Raw genomic sequence first — 25,599 nt, 5'->3', positions numbered from 1 at the left:
ACTGGCTGTTCTTCAACGTGATGCCTAGCTGATGCCTGACCAACGACCACCGGGAGAACCCACTTAATCTCCTTATCTGTTTCAATGTATATATATATATACCCAAGGGTTTTTCCCTTCTATGACTTTTTTTACTTCCCCGGCTAAAAAGTCCGGGGTTTTTTTTCTCCTAGGGGGTTTTTCAACCCGGGGAGGCAGCCTTCTTGTGCTTAACTTTGCACCCTCTTCTATTCATAGCCACAGCAAATTTAGCTGCTTGTGTTATAGTGTATTATGTTGTGCTGTCTGATGATTTTCTGTGCTTTTCACTGCTTCTATTAATGTAAAGCTGCTTTGCTACAATTACCAAATTGTGAAAAGCGCTATATAAATAAAATTGAATTGAATTTTGCCTGATGCTGTTTTTTTTTATTTTACTCTGTAAAGACAAAGACTTGTAAATGTTTAATGTTCATTTAACTTTGAACAAAATGTTGCCAGTAAATAACATAAATTAAAATCTACGGTAAGTTACCGGCAACAATGCAATAACACTGTAATTTCTACAGAATGTTTTTACAGTGAACATGTTAGATATATATTTATAACTAATGATAAAAATGACAAAATATAATAATTTCCAAGAACTATAACTCAAACACGAGTCATGACAGAAAAGAAAAACATTCATGTACCTCCTTCTGGTAAATTTGCTGGTTGCTCAACAATGGTCTCTAATAAAATTTCACATCTCTTAAAAAGACAATGTAACAATGTAAGTCAGTATTTTTGACTGATATCTGTATAAAATGAATATCATGTGTATGATATATATATATATATATATATATATATATATATATATATATATATATATATATATATATATGAAGAGTTTGGTTCCAAAACGCGACAAACGCCATTTTTGAAAAAAATGATTTACTGCCAAAATCAGTATTATATCAGGTCAGTAGTTAAAAGTAAATTCTTAATTTTACGAAAAATCCAATATCCGCCGTGTTATTCTGTCATCTTTTCTCCCTTTTTTCCCAATATGCGATAAACGCCACTCCCCCTTTTTTACAGAACGCAATAAATCCATTTCTGATATTACAGCCCACCAGCCACGCAATGTAAACAAACAATGGCGGACGCGCTGAGTCCACGGAGTCCTAGTTTTCCTCATCTACTTTGTACTTCGTGATCAACAAACAAAACAAAATAATACTTTAATTGCATCCCTAAACCTGTGATGGTTTTCTGTGATGGGAAAGAAACGTAAGCCATCAGCATCTAATATTTTCCCTGAGAGGCACTCGGGAGACGGTCGCTTGTTCTCCCGACAGCATCAAGCTTCTCATGCTAACACATTGACCCCAGGGGATCTTATGAAAACTTTCCATTTTTATACTCAAAGTCAACGAAAATCGAGCAGGACCAAAACATTTTACAGCTGATCGTTGTGAAAAATGCTAAGCGACGACGTCAAGTATAACCGACAGTGATCTTAATATGACAAAGTAAGTGTTTTGATTAATGACATTAATGTTTATATTTTTAATTAGTGTGTACAACTAGTCAACTAAATGAATATAACATGGCAAAGATGAATGCACATTTATATAGGCTATTGATTCAATAGATTTATAGCATTTTGAATAAAAACTTGTCATGGATTTATTGCATTTTGTGGAAAAAATAATCCGTTTTTATAATAAATCTTTGAAAATCAACTTATGGATTTGAATTTTTTATGTTTTAATAACCTAAAGATTCTATGTGAAAGTTTGTAACAGAAAATAGTTGTTTTCATCTTGTCACTTTCTTGGTATAGAAAACACGTTTTTACCAAAATTTGTCAAAATGGATTTATTGCGTTTTGGAACCAAACTCTTCATATATATATATATATATATATATTAGGGGTGGAACAATACATGTATTCGTTTCGAACCGAATCGGTACGGGGGTCACGGTTCGATGCACGAATTTAAACGGAGAATACACGGTATGAAAATTAAAAAAACTTGCGTGCATTATAATTAATGTAATGCGGAACTAATGTTAGATACGCGGGTTCTTTATGGACAGCTAATCTGTTGCCCCGCTTTAGCTCTGATTGGCGCCGATGCAGCCGAGCTCCGCCTGTGTATTGCGCTCTATCAGAGCTCGTCTACATGCTCTGGCACTCGGCAGTTTTTTGTCAGGTTGACGGTCGAGTGAGTGAGTGAGTGAGTCAGAAAGCAGCGACAGCGAGTATGGCAAATGGTGGTGAGGATCTGCCGGCCTCTTTAAGATCGCAAGTTTGGGAAAACTTTAGTTTTCCAGTCAGTAGTACAGGCGAGAGAGTGGTGGAAAAGACGAGGAGTGTGTTTTTGGGTATGTGAGTGGAAATACATCAAATCAGGGCTCTCAAGTCACCCGCAGTCACCACACGCATTTCAGTTCACAGGCCACACCTTGTATTTCTCACGCTGAGAAGTGGGAGATAATTTGTCCTGCTATTTATATTTTTTTCTATTTTTATAATTAATGGACAAAGCGCAGGCATACGCAGAGCAGTTCTGTCGAGTTCAGCTGCTTTCAGTTTTTTAAGTGTGCTGAACTTCACGCAGCGCCATCAGCGTCAGACTACTGCGAGAAATCTTGCGGAGGAAGCTGATTTAAATCGCTCTCGCGTTACTCTGACGTCATCCTCTTGTCGTTTCTTGCAGCGCCTGATGAAGTCGTACACACCTAATAATGCATCCTACAAGCCTACATTTGTTTGTTCTTTAGTAAATTAATATGAAATAAATGTGCTAAAATGTCATTTAAAAATGTATTTAGGTAACTTGTAATACATTTGAAACCCATCTTTGTATGAAAGATGAGTACAAGTTTATAGATATGTTAAATGCATTTCAGTTCATATTCATGACATCTCACAATAACACAGATAAGGACACCTATGGTTTTAAGATTATCTTAAGTGCTAAAAAAATTTGCCTTCTGCATTTTTGTTTTGCTTTTCCCTCCATTGTACCGAAATTTAAACCGAACCGTGACGTCTGAACCGAGGTACGAACCGAACCGTGACTTCTGTGTACCGCTCCACCCCTAATATATATATATATATATATATATATATATATATATATATATATATATATATATATATATATATATATATATATATATATATATATATATATATTAGAGATATTTCGTTGTGAAGTCTTGACACATGAATATAATCTCTTTAAATATGCACAATAAAAATTATGCTCTTTAATATAATAAAGCACTTACCTGTTGTAATCCCCATCTCCTCTACTGTTTTTCCAGACAGCTCTTCCTTCAGACATCCTAGAACTATAGGATTTTTTTTTTTTTTGAATGAGACCCAAGATAAGATAAACACACAAATATAGTCATGTTAGTTACCTGCGTCTCTTCTTGAATATGATAACTGCAGCGCAAAGCAGGAGAATCAGAAGTACAGGAGCTATAACACACGGCCCATAAATCTCCATTCCAACACCTTGAATTCCTGATGATGATGATAAATCACGGATCACAGACCATCAAATACAGAAATGCAATGCAACAGCACAACGTTTTTTTTTAAATTTGTCACTTACTCTTGACACTCAGTTCAGTTGAACCATTAACCATCTTCACTTTATCACCCCAAAACTTTGCATTGCAAACAATTTCATCTATCTCTTCGTATCCGGTCGGGATAAAGGTCACAGTAGAGACTGTTTCCCAGACTCCTCCGCTCATGCTCCGGTGGCTGACGGTTTCTCGGGCAGTCGGGATGCTCCATGTAATGCCGGGGGGATGAGAGGGGCAGGTGTGCTTGACTGAGCATTTGACTGTGACGCGCGTCCCGGGCTCAATGTTTTCAGGAAGCAATGACACCACAGGATTGTCGGGTTGAGCTTTTTTATAGAAGACACAAATATGTGATTTTTACATATTTGTAAAATACAGGAAACAAATGCTGAGGAAGTAACTATTTAAGAGTATTAATATTCTGGAAATATTCTGTGAAGTAATTTAATCTATAACTTTAAACCAGCTGGTCTTAAAGTGTGTTTTAGTAGATGTATGGAGTCATACATGTGTAGTTTATTGCATTACATGTTCAACTAACTTGTTGACACCTACAGTGTGTTAATCTATGCTTGCCTTTCTTTTGAACTTGCTTTATAACTTAAACCTAAACTAACAAAACTCTTTTTGTAAAATGTTTAAAAATGTCTTTGCGCCACAACTCTTTAAAATTGAAGAAGAAAATACTCAAATTGCAGACAAATATATAAAGTCACTTGGTTTGATATTAAGTTTTGATATAATTCAATCACATTCATGTGGTATTGTGTGTCTGTATATGCTTTTGTACCTCGGATTAGAATGAACACACAGCTGTCGTTAAATTTATATTTGACTTCGTCATTTTCTGCTTGGAAACAGAACGGTCCATTGTCATGAGTTTTTATGTCATCAATCTCAACAGTACAGTTTTGTTCAACTGGGTTTCCAAGCAGTCTTGTGCGGCCTCTAAAGTTGTCCAAGATGCGGCTCGGTCCGGTGTGGTACATGTAACCTTTTTTTGAGACCCAACGAGCTCCAAGTTGCGCTGCAAGTACCTCATTCATCATGAAAGTGCAGGGTATCACCACACAGGAACGATGTAATGCGGTGATCTTGGGTGCCACATCTGCCTGGACATAATCTAAAAGGGTGCATTATCAATATTACTACTCATTTAAAATAAGTATTATTTTATATTTATCTGAAATATCTAGAATTATCTGTAAAAAAGCTAAGTAAATGCTTATATAAACTGGTAAGTGCAAAACATAAAAATTCTAAAGATTTTTAGAAACAACAATTACTGCATTATTGCACATTGTTGAGTCTACTGTGTGTATTTAATGTGAACATTAATAAATGAGTATCATTACTGATGACCTAGACGTTTAAAGAATCGATATAAACATAAAGTAAATACATAACACTTACTTTTCTCTATGTCTGTTATGTTCACTATTTTGGGTTCATACTCTGAAAAAAAATAAGCAACAGAAAACAACATGAATGAGATGTGAAGAAATTACACATCATGCATTGCATTTTTAAATCACTCACGTTTTACATATAAGTCAACAGATGCTGTGATGTCCTGTCCAGAAAATTTTGCAATGCAGGTCAATTTCTCCCCGTTGTCTTTCTTTTCCCCTAAAAATATTATGGTGACCAATTCGAACCCTTTAGGTTGTTTCTTTCCATATTTCACCGGCATGTTGTCATAGTTCCAGGAGATGATCGGAGGAGTCTGGCAGGAATGATGGACGGTACAATTGAAGTCCTTTGCAACACCCTCTGTTACATCTGCCAGTTTAGGCTCAATTTTTATACTATAAGGAATACCTGAAGTAAAAAGCAGATTGGAAATTGTAGCAATTAACACAATTCAAAACAAAACACTGTAACATTTTGTTGTACTTCAAGCTTTAAAGAAAGAATTCACTTTTAATCTCTTAAAAACGAAACAAAATGAGCATATACCAATATTAATATAAGGGTGACTATTAGTATGTATCAGTGACCTAAACATTAACACTTGCATTTATTTGTTCACTCACAAGCTGAATTTTTGTTCTTTGTAGCTCTTGTTGTTCTGCCTCCATAATGTGTTACAGTACACTCAATATCTGAGCGTTCAGCATTCACATAACCGGTGCGTGTCCGAATGGTTTTCCACAGACCATTATTAATATAAACATCATCTATGTTATCATATCCGTAAATACCCTTCAGGACAATGTTTGGTTTGCTGTATGGACAGCTGTGAAAGGTAAAACATGTCACTGTAATGCTGTCACCGATCTTTTCGCCTCCGTAAATATTGATGGTGGGTTGCTTCGCATATGCTACAAGGGCAAAAAGGTTAGAAATAACATTATTAAGCTTTAAATTGACTGTTCTTCCTTATTATACCTTTATATTAAATTCATGCTTTTTCAAAAATATTTATTAGAGCATAAAGTGTGACAAATTGGCCCAGTTGCTTATAATAAGATAATTGCTGTTGTTGTACAGCTATCAACCTCAACTGGAGAATTAATGAACAATACAATAAATTAACAAAAGTAAGTTAAATAAACAAAAGATTATTTACATACTGTCAACAAGAATTGTTGCGGTGACGTCATAAAACTTATAGGTGCGCCATCCAACATTTTCTGGGTCAATCCATGCATATAATTTGTCTCCGTGGTGGGACACATCCAGACTTTTGATCAGCAGACTGCAACTCCGTTTTGACGGGTCGCCGTATAAATCGGTTTTTCCTCTGAACTTGCCAATGACTTTATATGGATACCAGGGATCGTACACTGAAGGGTAGCCTTTCGACACCCACTGATACCACACAACTCTACGTGGGTTAGTTGGTGGATATGAAGAGTAAGAGAAAGAGCACGGTATAACCAGACAGGAACCTCTGAGGCCATGAATTTCTGATGGCATTGTCACTTGCCATGCAAATGTCTTATACAGCAGAAAAGCTATGAGAAAAATATTAGAGAATCTAAGTAATTATTAACCTGCAGACACACTTGAAAAAAAGCTACTGGTGTCATGTTTAGAGATCATTGTCAAGTTGTGTTTATTAATTTAGCAGTGGGGAACCTTCAGGGCCTTCTACGCCTTCAGAGAAGGCCTAAAAAAATTAATAAAAATATTTTTTATAATAATAATACTAATAAATAATAAAGTATTCAATAAAAACATGTTTATACATTTCTATTTAATTTAATTTAATACAATACATGTAATACACCGCCATCGGTGTATGAATGAGTGTGTGAATGGGTGAATGTGAGGCTAATTGTAAAGCGCTTTGGATGGCCATAGGTCTGTTAAAAGCGCTATATAAATGCAGTCCAGTTTACCATTTTAAATATATTTTCTCTCATCTATGTTCTAACGTTAAGCTTACTGTCAGGTTCATGTCATGAAAACATCTTATCCAATCAGAATCGTCTGTCTCTATTAAGGCCCGGTTAGCTGGCTCATTCATTGGATAGGACTTCACGAATCCCAGGGAAGGCCAAGCTATGTGTTTTGGTGTGGAGAGTGAAATCAAATCACGCTTTGATTTCAAGTGGGCGGGTAAAAAACAAAACATTGTAAGCCTTCATGAAGTCCTAATCATGCAACAAACTGGATGCGAGCTGCCGTAAAACGCCAAAGAAGAAGAAGTCCTAATCATAGACCGTAAATATTAATACAGTCTAATGGCCGATGCGGTGAGAGTGGTTGAGGTAAATGGCGGAAAACTTGATTGCCGTTGTGGTTTGCTTGATAGGGCTGAGGTAAAAACGAAATTACTTAAGCGGGTACTCATGAAGAGCACAGCCGGGAGAAGCGCGTGCAGATGCGCTGCGGATATTAGATGTGAACACCAGAAAAATAATGGGTTTTATTATACTTTCACTTCCTGACACTTTCACTTGTTACGTGAGGATAGTAATGACTGACAGACGACACCGAATTACATACAATATAATTACCTAACTAAATCTGAGAGAATGCAAAAACATTCAAATATTTTTTCCTCGGTATACCCGATGGGCAGGGCGGAGATACATTTTGGTAACCCGACAAGAATTCGCAATAGCCCCAGGACCTCAGGGCTCGGGCTAGTGATTTTGCGTGCCCTGATTATATTCTAACAGTTATAAGCCATAAGGAGGTGCACAGCACTGAGAACGCAGGGTGCTATATTTCTCCTTATTAAATAAGAACTATCCTACAGCTAAATATATATTTACAAAAAAAACAAAAATAAATTAAAGAACATAATTTAAGCTTGTTAAATGCTAATTTACAGAGCCTCTGTCATTACAGAGCAGCAGAGTATTTGTGTTTATCATTTAGATTAAAGTAATTTTAAACTTTAAAACTGCATTTAAAGGCAGACAATGCCCATTCTGTAATTTAACTTTGCGTGCTCAGAATTTTTACACGTTCACTGTATGATACGAAATACGAATATTATATTCTGAATTGAAAAATGTATGAAAAACCAAATACTCTCAATTTATTTGGGTGTTTATTCCCCCCATGCTTACTTGTCTCCGTTTCCCTGTTTTTATGAATAAAGGCGATGTAGTAAGTAGAACCTATCCATTAAAATTATCCTTTAATTTATTGTGCCATGCGTAATTGCGCATGGAGAGGCACTTCATTGCATATTTTGAAGGCCCAGCTGAAGTACTCACGGTTCGCCACTGTTATTTAGCCTATTGACATGAATGACAAACAGAAGAAAGACACTATACCTTGAAAAAGTAAACGAAGTAACAAATTCATAGCTTCAGGTCAAAATGATGCTCTTCTTAATAAAGGAAACAGAATGTTAATAATACTGAAAAACATGTATAGAAAATACAGCATACAAGCCACTCAAGCCAGGCGTAGTCATTTCCCATTTTGCACTTTTGTCCTGTGCTAGCTGTGCTACCAGAAACTTTACTATAGTCTTGAGACCCAGCTAAAAGTTAACAAAATGACAAAATATTGTATTCATATTTATTTTTTACATCCTCTCTAGAGGGCAGCACATTCTCAGATAAAAAGGTACAAAAAGCTTTACACCTTTGTACCTAAAGACCACACATTAGTACCTCAACGGTACATATTGACACCTTAAAGGTATATATCAGTACTAGAACCATCCCAGTGACAGCTTTTATACATTGCAAAAAGTAAGACACTCTAGGCATTAGTATTTGCTATTTCTGAAATAATGGCATTAAAGATACTTTGATTTAAAAAAAAAAATAATAATTATATATATATATATATATATATATATATATATATATATATATATATATATATATATATATATATATATATATATATATATATATATATATATATATATATATATATATTATACAAGGAGAGAAAAACATGTTATTGCCAAACTAAATATTTGTTATCTCTGTACAGCCCGGGACATCCTGTTAAAGATTTCTCAGGACTCTGGCATGCATGAAAAAAATCACAAAAAATGTATGTCTGCTACCTGTGAAAGAAAACCGAATTGCTGTCGCCCAGGACACTACAATGCATACAAGCTAAATCTTCTCTAAAAATTAGATGAAAATAGGGAATGTGGAGTTGACGTCACGCGGTGTTGCATTATGGGTAATCCGCCATATTTGCAGGATCGCGTCCTGTCCCGCTGTATTTTAATTAATGTGTTGGAGGTTGCTTTTGTATATTCTGTCATGATTTTAATAAACTTAGATATGTTTGGTCAGTACTGCTCGATCAAGCATGTCACGCGATCGTTCAGGGAGGAAACTGAACAACGGAATACGTTTTTTCAGCTTTTATTCATGGAAAAAACAAGTGAAGCCGGTGCAGGAGCTGACGAAAAGACGCCGGATCGCGTGGTTTGCCTGCTGCAATCAGGAGAAAAACGTTTACTTTTCAAAAAAATCCCTGCATCAGCGAGAGTGTGTTCGCTGCATTTTCAGTCATTCAGTAATTTGTGATTAATAAAAGCAAAACCACTTAAAGTGTCTTGTTTTTATGCTAACACTGTCAAACTAACTTGTAAATGTAAGTTATTTATTGATTGATTCATTCATTCTGATCACCCTAACCACATGAGTTATAAAAATAAATATTTAGACAATTTTGACGATTGTAACACATATTTTTTATTAAATGCAACTGCTCAAACCCACTGCTTGTGACTCTTTAAATAACATAACGTTAGCTAAATATTTAACGTTAGCATTTTGTTTGTTTTAATAATTTGGCCAAAACAGAAGTGACATCATATGAACATGTGTTGATTCATTGCACAGAATAACTGTACAACGGATAATTTTTTTATAGAATCATTAAGATACGTCAACCGTCATAAGACAACAAAAGAAGAAGTGTCATCTTACTATAAGCTTGAAGGCATTTATAGCTCTTAAACTCCTGCAAAGTGTAAATAAAGTCCTGCAAAAACAAGGTAATTGACCAGATATGTAAGCGGGAGTAGTGCGTCTGGATCCATAATCCAGTCTTGGGCTGCTAAATCATGGATCTATGTTGTTTATTTGTCCAAATAAAGTTTTTTGACAGTAGCATTTAGTTTCTCCCGATAGGGTCCCTTCTCTTTTTCTTTCAACTTCTCGATTTCTTCCGTTCTTCTTCAATTTTACCTAGTTTTAGCTTAAAACACCCACAATTACATTGCATAGCGGTCGGCAGTGCCTCTAAACATGGCGCCCACGTCCCATAATGCGACACTGCGGTGACGTACATTAACATTCCCTATATAACATACCTTTATTATTTTGACGTCCCCTGACCGGTCTCCTACATAAGCAAATGAATGGAGAGTCAGCCTTCAAACACTGCAAAATAAAAGAAGTGTGGTAAAACAAGAAAATTTGAGAAGGGGAAGTGAAAAACCTCTCTCTCAGAATGCTTCATTTGATTCTTCTCCAACCAAAATAACGCCCTTATCTTCCGTCAACCAGTCCGAACAGGCCAAAAAGCGCTGGGCCAGACACATGGTCAGGAATTCGGATGGGTGATGACACGGGCTGTGACCGAATGGCTGTCATTCGACATTAAAAGAAGGTTTGGCCACCCCGCAACCCGATTGCGAGACCTACTCAGACAAGACATTGGCAGAGACTGGATGGGTCTGGCCAGGGACCGAAAAGCCTGGAGAAGTTGTTGTGGCCTGCGTCGAAAGACAGGCCGATTGAAATTCTCCGAGCGCATTGTGAACACATACAAATAAACATCATAGTGTGCATACAGGTGAGCTCTCCGAGCGCACCGTTAATGCATACAGAAGAACCTAATAGCGTGCATACAGGTGAGCTCTCTGAGCGCACCGTGAACACAAACAGATAATCATAATAGCGTGCATACAGGTGAGCTTTCCGAGGGCACAGTAAACGCTTATAAATAGACATTATAGTGTGCATACAGGTGAGCTCTCAGAGCGCACCGTGAATGCAAACAGATAAACATAATAGCGTGCATTACGGTGAGCTCTCCCAGCGCACCGTGAACGCAAACAAATAAAACGAAATGAAGCCACAACACAATGAAATAAACGATAACACAACAAAATAAACGACAACACAACAGAAACAAGCCACAACGGAAATGCTCCCGCCCACTAGGGGGCGCTTTCGACATAAAAATGGGTGAGGTCGCACTCTCCTAGTGGTGTTGTTTTGCTAGCAGTCTGTCTACTGTTGCATAAAGTAGCCTATTTAAATCTTGTAAAAATATGTAATGGGATAGAAAGATGCAAGAGGAAATCAGAGAATAAGTACTTTTATTATGAAAGAGCGTATTGTGGCCGGGTAGGAAGCGAATCATCGGAAGAGAGCAGATATCGCCTCAGCTTAGGGCTGGGACAACGCGTCGACGTAATCGACGACGTCGACGCAAAAAATACGTCGACGCAAAATATGCGCGTCGATTCGTCAGACCCAAAAAGGCGGCGCCGTAGAATACGCCAGACCCAAAAAGGCGGCGCCGTAGAATAGTAGCAACGCGAGTGGCTTCAGTCACACAGCAAGTGTGAGCAGTACGTGCGGCGCGTGTTTTTTCCAGCGCCCATGTTAACAAGCATGCACCCCGCCGCATGAGCAGCGCGGGCTCGCGGCTCTGTAGCAACAGTGCTGCAATCGTTTCTGCGTCGGTTCTGCTGCGCTGCTCATGCTCAATTAAATTCAATTAAAGTGAAAGTGCTTTGTTTATGGTTTAAATGCTCGTGGATTGACGCGAAAAAGTGTCATTTTGCCTTATGAATGTGAAGTGTGTTTTAAACAGTCATGACTTTGAGCAATTTAACAGAAAGCAATGAAATATGTCACTGTTGCCAGAAGACTGCGCTTTCATTCACTCTCTGTCCAGCAGTAAATGAGTCCTAATCTATCTTAACAAACTTAAGAGAAAGAGATTTAATAATATATGTGCTTCTTAAGTCTATAATTATGTTTATATCTGTCATTAAATGGACTAGAACAGCACGAAAACAATGTGGATTAAACAAATCAAGTTATAAAAGTTACTGACCATCAAAAGGCACATTTAAAGAGGTTTTGCTCATAAATGCATGTAAAATAAAGTAATTTGAACTTGAGATTTTTATACTGTTACTAAACTGCACAGTATGAGCTGCAAACGCTTTACTGAATGCTACCTCTGACTAAGAATGCAGTATTTTGCACTTGTATAGTCTTTTTTTATTTTGAAATTTTAAGAGCAATGAACATATATTGAAATGTTTACATTCAGATATGTAAATCAACATGTATAAATTGCTATTAGTTAATTAATGGGAAGATAATCGAGAATCGAATCGGACTGATAAAATGAATCGTTAGATTAATCGATGCATCGAAAAATTAATCGCTAGATTAATCGTTTAAAAAATAATCGTTTATCCCAGCCCTACCTCAGCTGCTGGTAAGCAGATTCACTGCGGTACAAAAGACGACCTGTTTCGTAATTGTTATTGCTGGATTATATTGTGTTGTGTGCTCATGTGCTTTGTATAATAGTGATTGAGTACAGAGGATCATAATAATTGATTGAGTTATATATGTTTAATTAGCGCCATTGTGCTAGTGTTAGTGTTATGCAGCTATTTACTACCAGTGCTAGTTTGTTTAACCTGTTTCCTGGTGTTATGTTATATTAAACAGCTATGTAAGTAGTGTAAATGTTGTTAAAGAGACATATTATATTATATGTTTATGCATCTGTGCCAATGGATGAGGGGAGAAGCCATATGTTAACAATGATACATTATCATAATAATGTGCTATTGGTGTGAATGTTCATTAGTGTTTAGAGTTTGGTGTTATTGGGAAATGTTTTGTTGTCTGTTGCAGGGAAACCACATTTCCACACCCACATAACCTGCAATTATAACCAAATACGGTCCAACCTCCACAAGTTCAGCCATTATACCTCTGAAATATCAAGGATCAGCCCAGGCTGCCCTATCATAGCACATTACTGTGTCTGTGCTTGTGTCACAAGTCGGGGCTGGCCACTAGTGTAAATGAGCCACGCCCCTTTTTAACTTCCACCTCGAGGAGGTCCCCAAAGCCAACCCAATGACCAGACAACACAAGTGCACGTAAGTATAAAAATATAAATTTTATTTAATTTAATTAAAATGAATATGGGAAATGGGGAGGGGGGAAGGGATTTAAAACTAATACTCTTGTTCTGCCCTCCAGGTGGGCCGTGGTCGGAAGAGTAAGGGGGAGGGGATGGGGTCAGGTGTCCGGGATCCAAGACACTACGGGGGTGTGCGACTCAGGCTCCTCCGCCCGGTTTTATGATCCCGTGGCACCCTCCTCTTTCTCCTGGAGGCAGAGTGGAAAATGTCAAGATAAGTGCTGGGTCAATAGGCTTCTTTTGTAAACGTACCCTTTCTTTAATTGATACTGTAGCTTTCAAATACGTGATGTTGTGGCTAGCTTCGTTGGTGTTCCTCAAATCACGAGTGTCTCTCTCCTCTCTCTCCACAGACTACTGCCAGGGACACACAAGATCGGTTACTCATACGACTGGATTTTCTCTCACCTCTCCAGCTGGGAACGGCGTACAGTAAGTACGGTGCAGGTAAGGTTTCCTTTTTCTCTTTCTCCACAGGCAGCTAGCTCTCCAGCGTGAGACGGCGTACAGTAAGTACGGTGCAGGTAAGGTTTCACTTTCTCTCTCTCTTCACAGGCTGCTGGCTGGGACACAAAAGATCAGTTATCTACACAGCTGAGTTTTCGCTCACCTCTCCAGCGTGAGACGGCGTACAGTAAGTACGGTGCAGGTAAGGTTTCGCTTTCGCTCTCTCTCCGCAGGCTGCTGGATGGGACACAAAGGATCAGTTATCTACACAGCTGAGTTTTCTCTCACCTCTCCAGCGTGAGACGGCATACAGTAAGTACGGTGCAGGTAAGGTTTCACTTTCTCTCTCTCTTCACAGGCTGCTGGCTGGGACACAAAAGATCAGTTATCTACACAGCTGAATTTTCTCTCACCTCTCCAGCGTGAGACGGCATACAGTAAGTACGGTGCAGGTAAGATTCCACTTTCTCTCTCTACACAGGCTGCTGCCTGGGACACAAAAGATCGGTTAGATACACAGCTGAATTCTCTCTCCCTTCTCCAGCTCGGAACGGCGTACAGTATGTACGGTACAGGTAAAGTTTCACTTTCTCTCTCTACAGGCCAACACTCGTGGTCAATCGACAGTCAGTTCATACATGCATTTCATTTGGGTTAGTAGAATGGTGGACTTACAGTGACCGTGTTTTCACAACTTGCCCGAGGCCTCGAGACGATGTGGTGATGATGGCATCAGGTAACAAATCCTCCCGACGGCTGCTGCTACTGCGGAGGGCACAATACCACTCTGTCACACCGAGCCGAGCGCTGCCCTCTCCTCTCCACTTCTCGACTGTAGAGCACTGGACAGGGGCGCCCCTTTGAAGAGGCTTCGGGACAGGTGAGATCTAACTCCGCCACGCTCCGCAACAGTAGATGTTATAAATAGGTATGCACAAGCAAGCATTTATCTTTGGTTGTACTCACACAGTCTCCAGCGGTCAAACTCTTCACCACCACTCAACGAAACAACCCAGATCCACAAGATGTCTGCCGATTTTCACCACGGTAAATATTCACACTCGGGGCTCACCCACAGCATATGTCAGGCAATATAACGACTGGTACCGGCAGCCTTTTCGTTCTCCCACGACGAAGGGGTGGAGGCGAGGGTTTTTCTGACAATACACACACAGCAAGACACTGCACCACTTCAAAGTGTATTCTTCACAGTAAACACAGACTCACCCACCGCACTCAAGTGAACACTTAGGACGGCCCGTCTTCCTCCACTTCCCCGGAGCCTGCTAGGCGTTGTTAGCACAGCCCAGTCAACGTATACGTCACTGTAGCAGCCAAACTCGTCCTCTTCCGGCTCTCCCACCACACTGTTCCGTGGTAGGGCCGTCTCCCTTTTCTGGAGTCGTCCACTACACAATAGGTTAGTATACAATGTGTCCACAATCAATATTGCATACTCAAAGGCGTCATATAATCCTCTCTGATGCTCTTCCCTTCGACACACACACACAGGCCAGTATTTCCAGCTTCACACGATGAGGCGTTTACTTCCTATGGCAATGTTTACACAATGATAGCAATAGCTTCCAAGTTCTTCATGTAAACAATCACTCACGCTAACTCCGATCTTCTTTATGTTCTATTTCAGTTCCCAGCGTTTTCCGGTCGTCTCCCAGCGACTACGATTTGCTTCGTCCCACACAGCCACGCCAGCTACAGCCTGCAAGGATACCAGCCACAACAAGTGCACAACAACAGCACCAAAACTCGACTCCTAAACTGTGTTTTTAGATGCTCCTTTATACTGCCTTCTTCATCGTTTCCTCCAATCACCAGCCGCTAATGTTAATCAGACGCACCTGTGTTGAATCAGCTGATTTTCGTCTCGCGGTGTCTACCGGAAGTTCCGGTGTTCGTGTTCTCCCGTCCGGGCAGAAACACTTCCGGGTGGAACCAAACTCTCCCAATTTTGGTTCCGCCCCTGGAAAGATCGTCACCGTGTGACATCCTCCCCACCAATGCGTTCTAGTCCCTAAAATGCCTTCGGGTCGTCCACTCACCATAACGGGCAGGGGGGCGGCCTCGGTTCTCTCGCTGGGACCGCCTTAGGGGCGAGTTGGGTTCGGCCAGCGCTGGTATGTCTTCTGGCTCTCTCGGAGCGGCCGGGGGTGGTGCCACCGCGGGCCCTCTCGGGACCACAGCCCATCCTCCGATCCAGGGGGCCACTGGCACAGGCTCCATGGGAGTCACTCCCACGGCCTCAGGGTAATTCGGACATGGGCGAATCATATTACGGTGTACCACCCTGTCAGGCCCGGACTTCCCTTCGGCCCGGATGGTGTATACGGGCTGCCCCGGTCTTTGTTGACTGCGGACCACATACGGGACGGTCTCCCAGCAGTCGCTCAGCTTCCCTTTACCTTGCCACCGATTATCCCTCACCAAGACCCTTTCGCCAGGCAGTAGGGGGGCATCCCGAGCGGTCCGATCATATAGCCGCTTGTTTCTCTCTCCTGCCATCTGTATCCGTCTGGACACCTGTTCATACGCAAAGTGCAGGCGCTGATGGTGACGTCCCACCCACTCTGTCACGCTGGTGCTGGTTGGCCGTCACTCCCAGCACCAGGTCGGTGGGCATTCGGACATGTCTGCCAAACATCAGATAAGTAGGGGCATACCCCGTCGTGCTGTGCACACTATTGTTATAGGCTTGGAGGAGATTTTGGTAGGGCACTCACCCATCGTCTTGTCGTCGCTGGTCCAGTGTTCCCAGCAACCCTAGTAAGGTCTGATTGAACCTCTCTCAACTGCCGTTCCCCTGGGGATGGTATGACGTTGTGTGTGTTTTTGTACAACCGTACAGTTGGCATAACTCACGGATCACCCGCGATTCGAAGTTGGCCCCCTGGTCCGAGTGTAAAAACTCCGGACATCCAAACGTCTGAAAGACAGCCCTCCATAAAGCCGTGGCAGTGGTGGTCGCCATCTGGTCGAGAGTAGGGACAGCCCATGCATATTTTGTAAACAGGTCGGTAATCACCAGGATGTTTTGGTAGCGATCTAGTGGCCGACCCAGCGTCAAGAAATCCATGGCCATGATGTGGAGGGGAGCCTTGGCATGGATGGGGACCATGGGCGCTCGAGCCTCACGTCTAGCCTTAAACAATGGAACCTGGGGCACGCCTGGATCAAGGCGTGTACCGACGCCTCCAGGCTGGGCCAGTAAAAGTATCGACGCAGCAGGGACACGGTCCTCTCCTGTCCCTAGTGTCCCAACTGGTCATGGTAGGCCGAAATCAATGCTGTCACCTGGTCTTCGGGCACCACGATCTGGCGCACTTCCTCGCCAAGCTTTGGGTCCCTTAGCTTTCTGCACAGTACCCCGTCCTGCAATTCCAACTTGTCCCACTGTCCCAGCAGTCTTCTCCCTGTATCTGTCTGGCCTTGCCTCTCCGCCAGTGTTGGCCGTCGGCCTTGTTCTAGCCACTCCCGAACGTGGTTCACTTCCTGGTCCCGGACTTGTCGCTCCTTCCACCGGCGGGGGTTCCATCCCCAATTCTCGGGCACGACCTCATGCTGGCTTCCTGGTGCATCGACTACGCCTACCATACACTCTCCCTCGTTGCCGGCCGCTTCGGGCCCGGCCCGGTCCTTTGGACCCTCTGCTTCGGGGAGCCTCGAGAGTACATCTGCGTTTGTATGTTCCCGTCCAGGGTGGTACTGCAGTTGGTAATCAAAGTTTGCCAATTGGGCCACCCACCTTTGTTCCACTGCCCCCAACTTCGCCGTCTGTAAATGCACCAATGGGTTGTTATCTGTAATTACTGTTACCTTTGCGCCCCAGAGGTAGTCTTTGAATTTTTCGCTGAGCGCCCACTTCAGTGCCAACAGCTCCAATTTAAAAGAGCTGTAATTCGCATCGTTTCTCTCTGCTGGATGGAGGCTCCGACTAATATATGCGATGACCCTTTCGGCTCCGTCTTGTCGTTGGGCCAACACCGCTCCCAATCCCAGGTTGCTAGCATCTGTATACAGAACAAACGGCTTTGAAAAATCAGCGTAAGTCAAGATGGGGGCCTGCAGTAATTCTTGCTTCAACTTTTGGAAAGCAGCCTCACAATCTGCGCTCCATTCTATAGTGGGTGACCCACAACCCCGGGGGCGGCCCGTACTGACCAGTAACTGGTTTAAAGGTTTGGCAACCTTGGAGAAGTCTTTAATGAATCGCCGGTAGTACCCCACAAAGCCCAAAAAGGATCGTACTTGTCTCACCGTCCTCGGGGTGCTCCAATCCTTCACCGCGGATACCTTTCCTGGGTCTACTGACACTCCCGCAGCACTAACCACATGGGCCAGGAACTTGACTTCCCGACACAGCAGGTGGCACTTTTCAGGTTGCAACTTCAGTTCATAATTTCCATGGCCTGGAAGACTTCCTCAAGGTGCTGGAGGTGGGACTCAAAATCTGGGGAATATACAATCACATCATCCAGATAAACTAGCACTGACTCCATCAACTGACCTCCTAGACACTGCTGCATCAGGCGCTGGAAGGTGGCAGGAGCAATGCAGAGCCCGAAGGGCATCCGGTCCCACTCAAATAGTCCAAAGGGGGTTGTGAATACAGTCTTCTCCCGGTCTGCCTTGGCCACCTGCACTTGCCAATAGCCACTGGCCAGATCTAAAGTGGAGTACCATGCGGACTGCGTGAGGCTGGCGAGAGAATCTTCGATCCGCGGCAAGGGGAAAGCGTCCTTCTTGGTTACTAGATTGAGCTTACGGTAATCAATGCAGAATCTCCAAGCCCCTGTCTTCTTCTGCACTAGTACTATTGGAGCGGCCCAGGGGCTGCTACTCTCCCGGACGATGCCTCGCCCCAGCATGCCCTGTAGAAGCGTGCGTACCTCGGTGTATAAGGTAGGTGGGATGGGCCGGTACCTCTCCCGACTTGGTCCTGTGTCCCCCGTAGGGATGTGATGTTCCACCACCTGGGTGCACCCATAATCCTCGTCGTGTGTTGCGAACATGTGTTGCCATATCCTGAGTAGTGCCTGCAGCTTCTGTGTTTGCGCCTGTTCCAAGTCTTCCCCTTGTAGGGACTCACCCATAAGATGGCTAGGCATGCCTCTCTCAACGTCGTTGGGGGGCGCGTCCATCTGAGTCAGGGCCACCTCGACGACAGTGGGGCACACCTGACAGAAACTCACGTCTCTCCCTTCTCGTACTTGGTGGGGTGTGACCGTCGTTAACCGGACCAACCGTTGGTGTCGGTGTAGATGTACCACGTAGGGGTGTTCGTTTCGTACCCTTACAGGGACCCGTCCTCGTCGGACCGCCGCCAGGCCCCGAGCCACTTCCACCTGCTGGCAATCCACATGGGGCTCGATCAACACCCATTCTTCAGGGGCAACGCCTCGCGGCGGCACTCTTACCTGCCCAATGGCCTCACTCTTTGCCGGGACAGACAATGCGAAGCGACAAGCCACTCTTCCTACCTCTTCTCGGTCCCTTCGGACCTTGGTCATTTACACCCGATGACAGTCGGCCACCACACGTTCCCACTTGGGCCGCTCGGCGGGTGGTATCTTCTGGACGGGCCTTGCCCGAAATAATTCTTCCCAACACTCTGAGAGGACGTTAATTTCCAGGAGGGCTCGGTGTGTACCCAAACAATGGTCCTGTACGATAATCACTCCCTTCTGGGGGACTACTACACCGTGAACTTCTAAGTCTGCCAGTCGATAACCAATGTAGGGGATGTCTAGGCCGTTTGCGCCCTTCAAGGTGAGCCAGGGGGCCTTCGCTTCACATACTCCTTGTCTTCCAAATACCTCTTGTGAGAGGCTTTCCGCAAACAGGGTGACCTGCGAGCCCGTATCCACAAGACACTGAATCTTCTTACCGCACACTTTAACTTCTGCTACCGGACTATGCCCGATCATCTGGCTCTTTGAGCCGTCTCTTCCCAAAGGGTCTTCCATGGGGGTCCCGGCCACACGACCCACTGTGGCCGGCCGACCTAAAAACCCCCTTCGGATGCTCTGTGGGACCCACACTGGCGACTATAATGGCCTGGCTCTCCACAACGGTTACAAATTGGTCTTCCCTGGTCGTCCCATTCGAACCAGGGTCGGTTGGGACGGCTTGGGCGTCAGGGCAGCTCTCGGCCCCCTTCAGAATACACTCGGTCTCGGGGAACCGGCCTCATCTCCTCCCGCGCCTTTCCTAGGCGCAGCTCGCCCAGGAGTGTTTTGGACAGCTCTGACATCTGGTCCCGGACGTCCTTTAAGAGCTCCATTTTTATCGCCTGCTTCCAATCCGTTCCTTCGGGCATGGCCGCTGTTGCCCCACTCACAGCCGCACACACTGGGGGCTCGCGCACTTCAGCCTCATCGCTCTCCAATGCTACTGCCTCCTTCTTCAAATCCTCGAACGTGAGCTCTGGGTCTCTCCGAAACTGTACTCTCAAGCTCTGCCTTACCGGGCCTTCTCTCATTCCTAAGAGGAACTGGTCTCGTAACAGGGCTTCTCCATCCCCCAGCCCATGGTCTTGGCGTCCCTGTAGGCGGGTAAACTGCTCCCGCAACTTCAAGGCGAACGCTCTAATGGGTTGACGGGGGCCCTGCTTACAATTAAAGAACTGGGAGCGGAGGACAGCCACGGGGGTATGATCACCATACCGCTCTGTGAGGAATTGGAATATCGTCTGAGCGGTGGCTCTAACGGCTTCAGGGGCGGCCTGAACTTCCCGCCGCGCTTCTTCCTCTAGGGAATTTAACACGAACTGTAGCCGTTGGGCTGCACTTAGACCTTGCAGGTCGGCCAAATATTGTAACTGGGCCTTCCACTCCGACAGGCGTACCTCAGACTCTGCTCCTCCATATTTCTGTACCCAAGGATTACCCATAAATACGGGCATGACACGGGGTGGGGCCTCGGGCACTTCGTTGTCGGCCATTGGGCGACCTTGGTTACTCAACTCGAGGTGGAAAATCCTGCCGACTATGCCAAAAATCTGTCACAAGTCGGGGCTGGCCACTAGTGTAAATGAGCCACGCCCCTTTTTAACTTCCACCTCGAGGAGGTCCCCAAAGCCAACCCAATGACCAGACAACACAAGTGTACGTAAGTATAAAAATATAAATTTTATTTAATTTAATTAAAATGTTTTTGGGAATTGGGGGGGGGGGAAGGGATTTAAAACTGAACTCTTGTTCTGCCCTCCAGGTGGGCCGTGGTCGGAAGAGTAAGGGGGGGGGGGATGGGGTCAGGTGTCCGGGATCCAAGACACTACGGGGGGTGTGCGGCTCAGGCTCCTCCGCCCGGGTTTATGATCCCGTGGCACCCTCCTCTTTCTCCTGGAGGCAGAGTGGAAAATGTCAAGATAAGTGCTGGGTCAATAGGCTTCTTTTTGTAAACGTACTCTTCCTTTAATTGATACTGTAGCTTTCCAATACGTGATGTTGTGGCTAGCTTCGTTGGTGTTCCTCAAATCACGAGTGTCTCTCTCCTCTCTCTCCACAGACTAATGCCAGGGACACACAAGATCGGTTACTCATACGACTGGATTTTCTCTCACCTCTCCAGCTGGGAACGGCGTACAGTAAGTACGGTGCAGGTAAGGTTTCCTTTTTCTTTTTCTCCACAGGCGGCTAGCTCTCCAGCGTGAGACGGCGTACAGTACGTACGGTGCAGGTAAGGCTTCACTTCCTCTCTCTCTCTTTGCAGGCTGCTGGCTGGGACACAAAAGATCAGTTATCTACACAGCTGAGTTTTCGCACACCTTTCCAGCATGAGACGGCGTACAGTAAGTACGGTGCAGGTAAGGTTTTGCTTTCTCTCTCTCTCCGCAGGCTGCTGGCTGGGACACAAAGGATCAGTTATTTACACAGCTGAGTTTTCTCTCACCTCTCCAGCGTGAGACGGCATACAGTAAGTATGGTACAGGTAAGGTTCCACTTTCTCTCTCTACACCGGCTGCTGGCTGGGACACAAAGGATCAGTTATCTACACAGCTGAGTTTTCTCTCACCTCTCCAGCGTGAGACGGCATACAGTAAGTATGGTACATGTAAGATTCCACTTTCTCTCTCTACACAGGCTGCTGGCTGGGACACAAAAGATCGGTTAGATACACAGCTGAATTCTCTCTCCCTTCTCCAGCTCGGGACGGCGTACAGTATGTACGGTACAGGTAAAGTTTCACTTTCTCTCTCTACAGGCCAACACTCGTGGTCAATCGACAGTCAGTTCATACATGCATTTCATTTGGGTTAGTAGAATGGTGGACTTACAGTGACCGTGTTTTCACAACTCGCCCGAGGCCTCGAGACGATGTGGTGATGATGACGTCAGGGAACAAATCCTCCCGACGGCTGCTGCTACTGCGGAGGGCACAATACCACTCTGTCACACCGAGCCGAGCGCTGCCCTCTCCTCTCCACTTCTCGACTATAGAGCACTGGACAGGGGCGCCTTTTTGAAGAGGCTTCGGGACAGGTGAGATCTAACTCCGCCTCGCTCCGCAACAGTAGATGTTATAAATAGGTATGCACAAGCAAGCATTTATCTTTGGTTGTACTCACACAGTCTCCAGCGGTCAAACTCTTCACCACCACTCCACGAAACAACCCAGATCCACAAGATGTCCGCCGATTTTCACCACGGTAAATATTCACACTCGGGGCTCGCCCACAGCATATGTCAGGCAATATAACGACTGGTACCGGCAGCCTTTTCGTTCTCCCACGACGAAGGGGTGGAGGCGGGGGGTTTTCTGACAATACACACACAGCAAAGACACTGCACCACTTCAAAGTGTATTCTTCACAGTAAACACAGACTCACCCACCGCACTCAAGTGAACACTTAGGACGCCCCGTCTTCCTCCACTTCCCCGGAGCCTGCTAGGCGTTGTTAGCACAGCCCAGTCAACGTATACGTCGCTGTAGCAGCCAAACTCGTCCTCTTCCGGCTCTCCCACCACACTGTTCCGTGGTAGGGCCGTCTCCCTTTTCTGGAGTCGTCCACTACACAATAGGTTAGTATACAATGTGTCCACAATCAATATTGCATACTCACAGGCGTCATATAATCCTCTCTGATGCTCTTCCCTTCGACACACACACACAGGCCAGTATTTCCAGCTTCACACGATGAGGCGCTTACTTCCTATGGCAATGTTTACACAATGATTGCAATAGCTTCCAAGTTCTTCATGTAAACAATCACTCACGCTAACTCCGATCTTCTTTCTGTTCTATTTCAGTTCCCAGCGTTTTCCGGTTGTCTCCCAGCGACTACGATTTGCTTCATCCCACACAGCCACGCCAGCTACAGCCTGCAAGGATACCAGCCACAACAAGTGCACAACAACAGCACCAAAATTCGACTCCTAAACTGTGTTTTTAGATGCTCCTTTATACTGCCTTCTTCATCGTTTCCTCCAATCACCAGCCGCTAATGTTAATCAGACGCACCTGTGTTGAATCAGCTGATTTTCGTCTCGCGGTGTCTACCGGAAGTTCCGGTGTTCGTATTCTCCCGTCCGGGTGGAAACACTTCCGGGCGGAACTAAACTCTCCTAATTTTGGTTCCGCCCCTGGAAAGATTGTCACCGTGTGACACTTGTGCCGCTTTTCCATTGCATAGTACCCCACGGTTTGGTTTAGTTTGGGTCGGGTCAGCTTACTTTTGGGAGCTTTTCCATTGGGATCACTTCCTAGTACCCGATCCTTTTTTTCGTACCACCTCGGTTGGGGTTCCAAGCGACCCGAGCTGATACCAAATGTGACGCGTAAACACTGTAGATCACTGATTGGTCTGAGAGAATCGTCACGTCATCGCTATAATGTAAAAGATTAGCTTTACCTCAATGCTAGCTTGAGCTGCCTCGAGTAATGTTGTCATCTGCTCTGCTATAAGTTTCCAAACTCCCATTTAGCGATGAAAAACATCCACAGGTTGACAATCCGGGACACCATAACAGTTTTTCCAGACTTGCAGTTTGTGGCGGAACATTTGCGACGAGCACGTCAGCATTATGCTTAAATGCAACCTAAATGAGGCTCCGCGGAGCGCCGTCGGCTGACGCCGCGGGTGTTTGTACAGTCATGTGAGACAGAGGTAGTGATAAACGCGATGTGCAAACATCTGTTTGTGGAGGTCAATTTTAATTTTGTGGCGGACTGATAAATAAATGAATGGGAATGTACAACGATGCTCTCACTTGTATGATGTCACAGCAGGCAGCGCAAATATAACGACACGCCTTTAATCCCTCCCACTGCGAAGTGATACTAAACTCAATGGAAAAGCTAACCACGCCAAAGTGAGGTGACCTGACCCGACCCAAACTAAACTAAACCGTGGGGTACTATGCAATGGAAAAGCGCCATTGGATCACCATACCATACTGTACTCCTGAAGGCGGCCATCATTCTTAAGTCTCTCCACCCTTAATGCAATTTGTTGTTTAGCTTATACAGCCTAATAATACATCTTACATGCTGGCTCTCCCCTTCAATAATCATCTTTATTTCATTTCTCAACAATAATTAAAGCTGCTCCATGCTTTCTGTGGTTTTCTGACCGACACACCTGGTTCACTGCTATTCACATACTACAGGTGCACCTATTGTAATATTATGTGGTATGTAGAACTTACTGTACTAGGCAACAATCTATTGGTAATATGGGAAAATAATGTATTGATTTTATCTTATATGTTTTTTATATATTGTCGCTGCCCGATGAAACTCACGTACGTCCAAAACAGTTACTTTTCAGGAAGTGAAAAAAACACTGTATTTCAAAAGCAGTTGAATGTACCGTTGTCATACTTGGTACGGCATCTTTATATGTAAACATATTCTTGCCAGTGTAATGATATAATCCACATTTGACCAAAATTGAGTTTAAATGGACATATGTGCATATTTTACAGTAACGGTGGTCGATATGCATTCTTCTGATCATTAATTAGAATGGCCAAGTCGCGTTTCTTATTGACAGATGAATACGCTCAGTTTATTAAATAGCCTACGTCTTAGTTTATTAAAGTTAGTTAAACCTTTTACAGTAGAACTAGATTCTTTAATCCTGTTGCTTCATTACTTTAAACTCTGTTTTAAATAGGAATTAGCTTTAAACGTGCATATGAGGAGGTTAAAATACATTTTCTACAATTAAATGTGTGGCAAAATCATCAGGAACAGCGCGAGCGTGGTGGCATTTTTCAAAGATGTGTTTATTATAACGTCTTTACAGAGTGAGTTTAGTGGCTCAAAAAGATTATTAACACTACCGGTGACAGCTACCGATGCTCGTATGCGCTTCTCCGTCAGATGAGAGCAGTGAATGAACGGACACACGGCCATGGGCGTCGGAACCATTATACATGGGTGGGACAGGACCCACCCACTTTTTAAGACCAATAGAGACAGAGCGCAGTTATGCAAATTTGAAAACCACGCCCACCGGGGGGGAAATCAATCCAACCATCTCCATTGACTTTGTATTGCGAGAAGCCGCCTCCTTGTCATTTCTGGCTTATAACAAAAAACTGAATAATGTCTAAAAGCTGCTGTGTGACAATATGTACAGCTAACAAGCCAAAGAACCCAGAAATAAGTTTTTATAAGCTGTCGAGCCTTTAAGGAGAATAAAGTGGATCGCCGACTACGTTTCCCCCTATTGGACGCAGTTTTACTAATAGAAGTACTATGAAAAGTTGCCTGTATCCATTTTTGTGTCTTTAAACGCTCGTTTTTTGGGGTCGACAGCTTATAAAAACTTATTTACAGATTAAACTTAAAAACAGAATAATACCTAAAAGCTGCTGTGTGACAAGGTGTACATCTAACAAGCCAAAAAAAAAAAACCAAATACGTTTTTATAAGCTGTCGACTTCAAATAACGAGCGTTTTTTTAGATTTGTAAA

General features: G+C 43.6%; 1 protein-coding gene and 1 long non-coding RNA gene across 2 annotated transcripts in view; both read right to left on the bottom strand.

Moving 5' to 3' along the window:
* Positions 1-674: 674 nt before the first annotated feature.
* Positions 675-4,685, bottom strand: LOC141361702 (sialic acid-binding Ig-like lectin 13). The gene is made up of 5 exons (XM_073863380.1): positions 4,370-4,685; positions 3,603-3,926; positions 3,406-3,511; positions 3,271-3,333; positions 675-732 (listed from the first exon to the last, which is right to left on the bottom strand). The coding sequence occupies exons 1-5, from the start codon at positions 4,626-4,628 to the stop codon at positions 714-716; spliced, it is 771 nt and encodes a 256-aa protein (XP_073719481.1). The 5' UTR covers positions 4,629-4,685; the 3' UTR covers positions 675-713.
* Positions 4,686-5,627: 942 nt separating this feature from the next.
* LOC141361731 (uncharacterized) overlaps positions 5,628-25,599 on the bottom strand; it is a 73,498-nt gene continuing 53,526 nt past the window's right edge. The window contains exons 2-5 of the long non-coding RNA XR_012367890.1: positions 10,337-10,406; positions 8,319-8,374; positions 6,156-6,539; positions 5,628-5,903 (exon numbers count right to left, since the gene is read on the bottom strand). This is a non-coding gene — a long non-coding RNA (uncharacterized lncRNA). The remainder of the gene's footprint in view (positions 5,904-6,155; positions 6,540-8,318; positions 8,375-10,336; positions 10,407-25,599) is intronic.

The sequence above is a fragment of the Misgurnus anguillicaudatus genome, chromosome 24, assembly GCF_027580225.2.
Source record: "Misgurnus anguillicaudatus chromosome 24, ASM2758022v2, whole genome shotgun sequence".
Classification (NCBI taxonomy): domain Eukaryota; kingdom Metazoa; phylum Chordata; class Actinopteri; order Cypriniformes; family Cobitidae; genus Misgurnus; species Misgurnus anguillicaudatus.
This window is presented reverse-complemented; position numbering and strand designations above follow the sequence as displayed.

What these genes read in the sequence shown, in the direction of transcription:
- LOC141361702 (XM_073863380.1), bottom strand. Translation starts at nt 4,628, where the DNA reads ATGATGAATGAGGTACTTGCAGCGCAACTTGGAGCTCGTTGGGTCTCA. An exon ending in TGTGTTCATTCTAATCCGAG is followed by an intron (nt 3,927 to 4,369) that starts GTACAAAAGCAT and finishes AAAAATCACATA; the next exon opens with TTTGTGTCTTCTATAAAAAA. An exon ending in ATATTCAAGAAGAGACGCAG is followed by an intron (nt 3,334 to 3,405) that starts GTAACTAACATG and finishes AAAATCCTATAG; the next exon opens with TTCTAGGATGTCTGAAGGAA.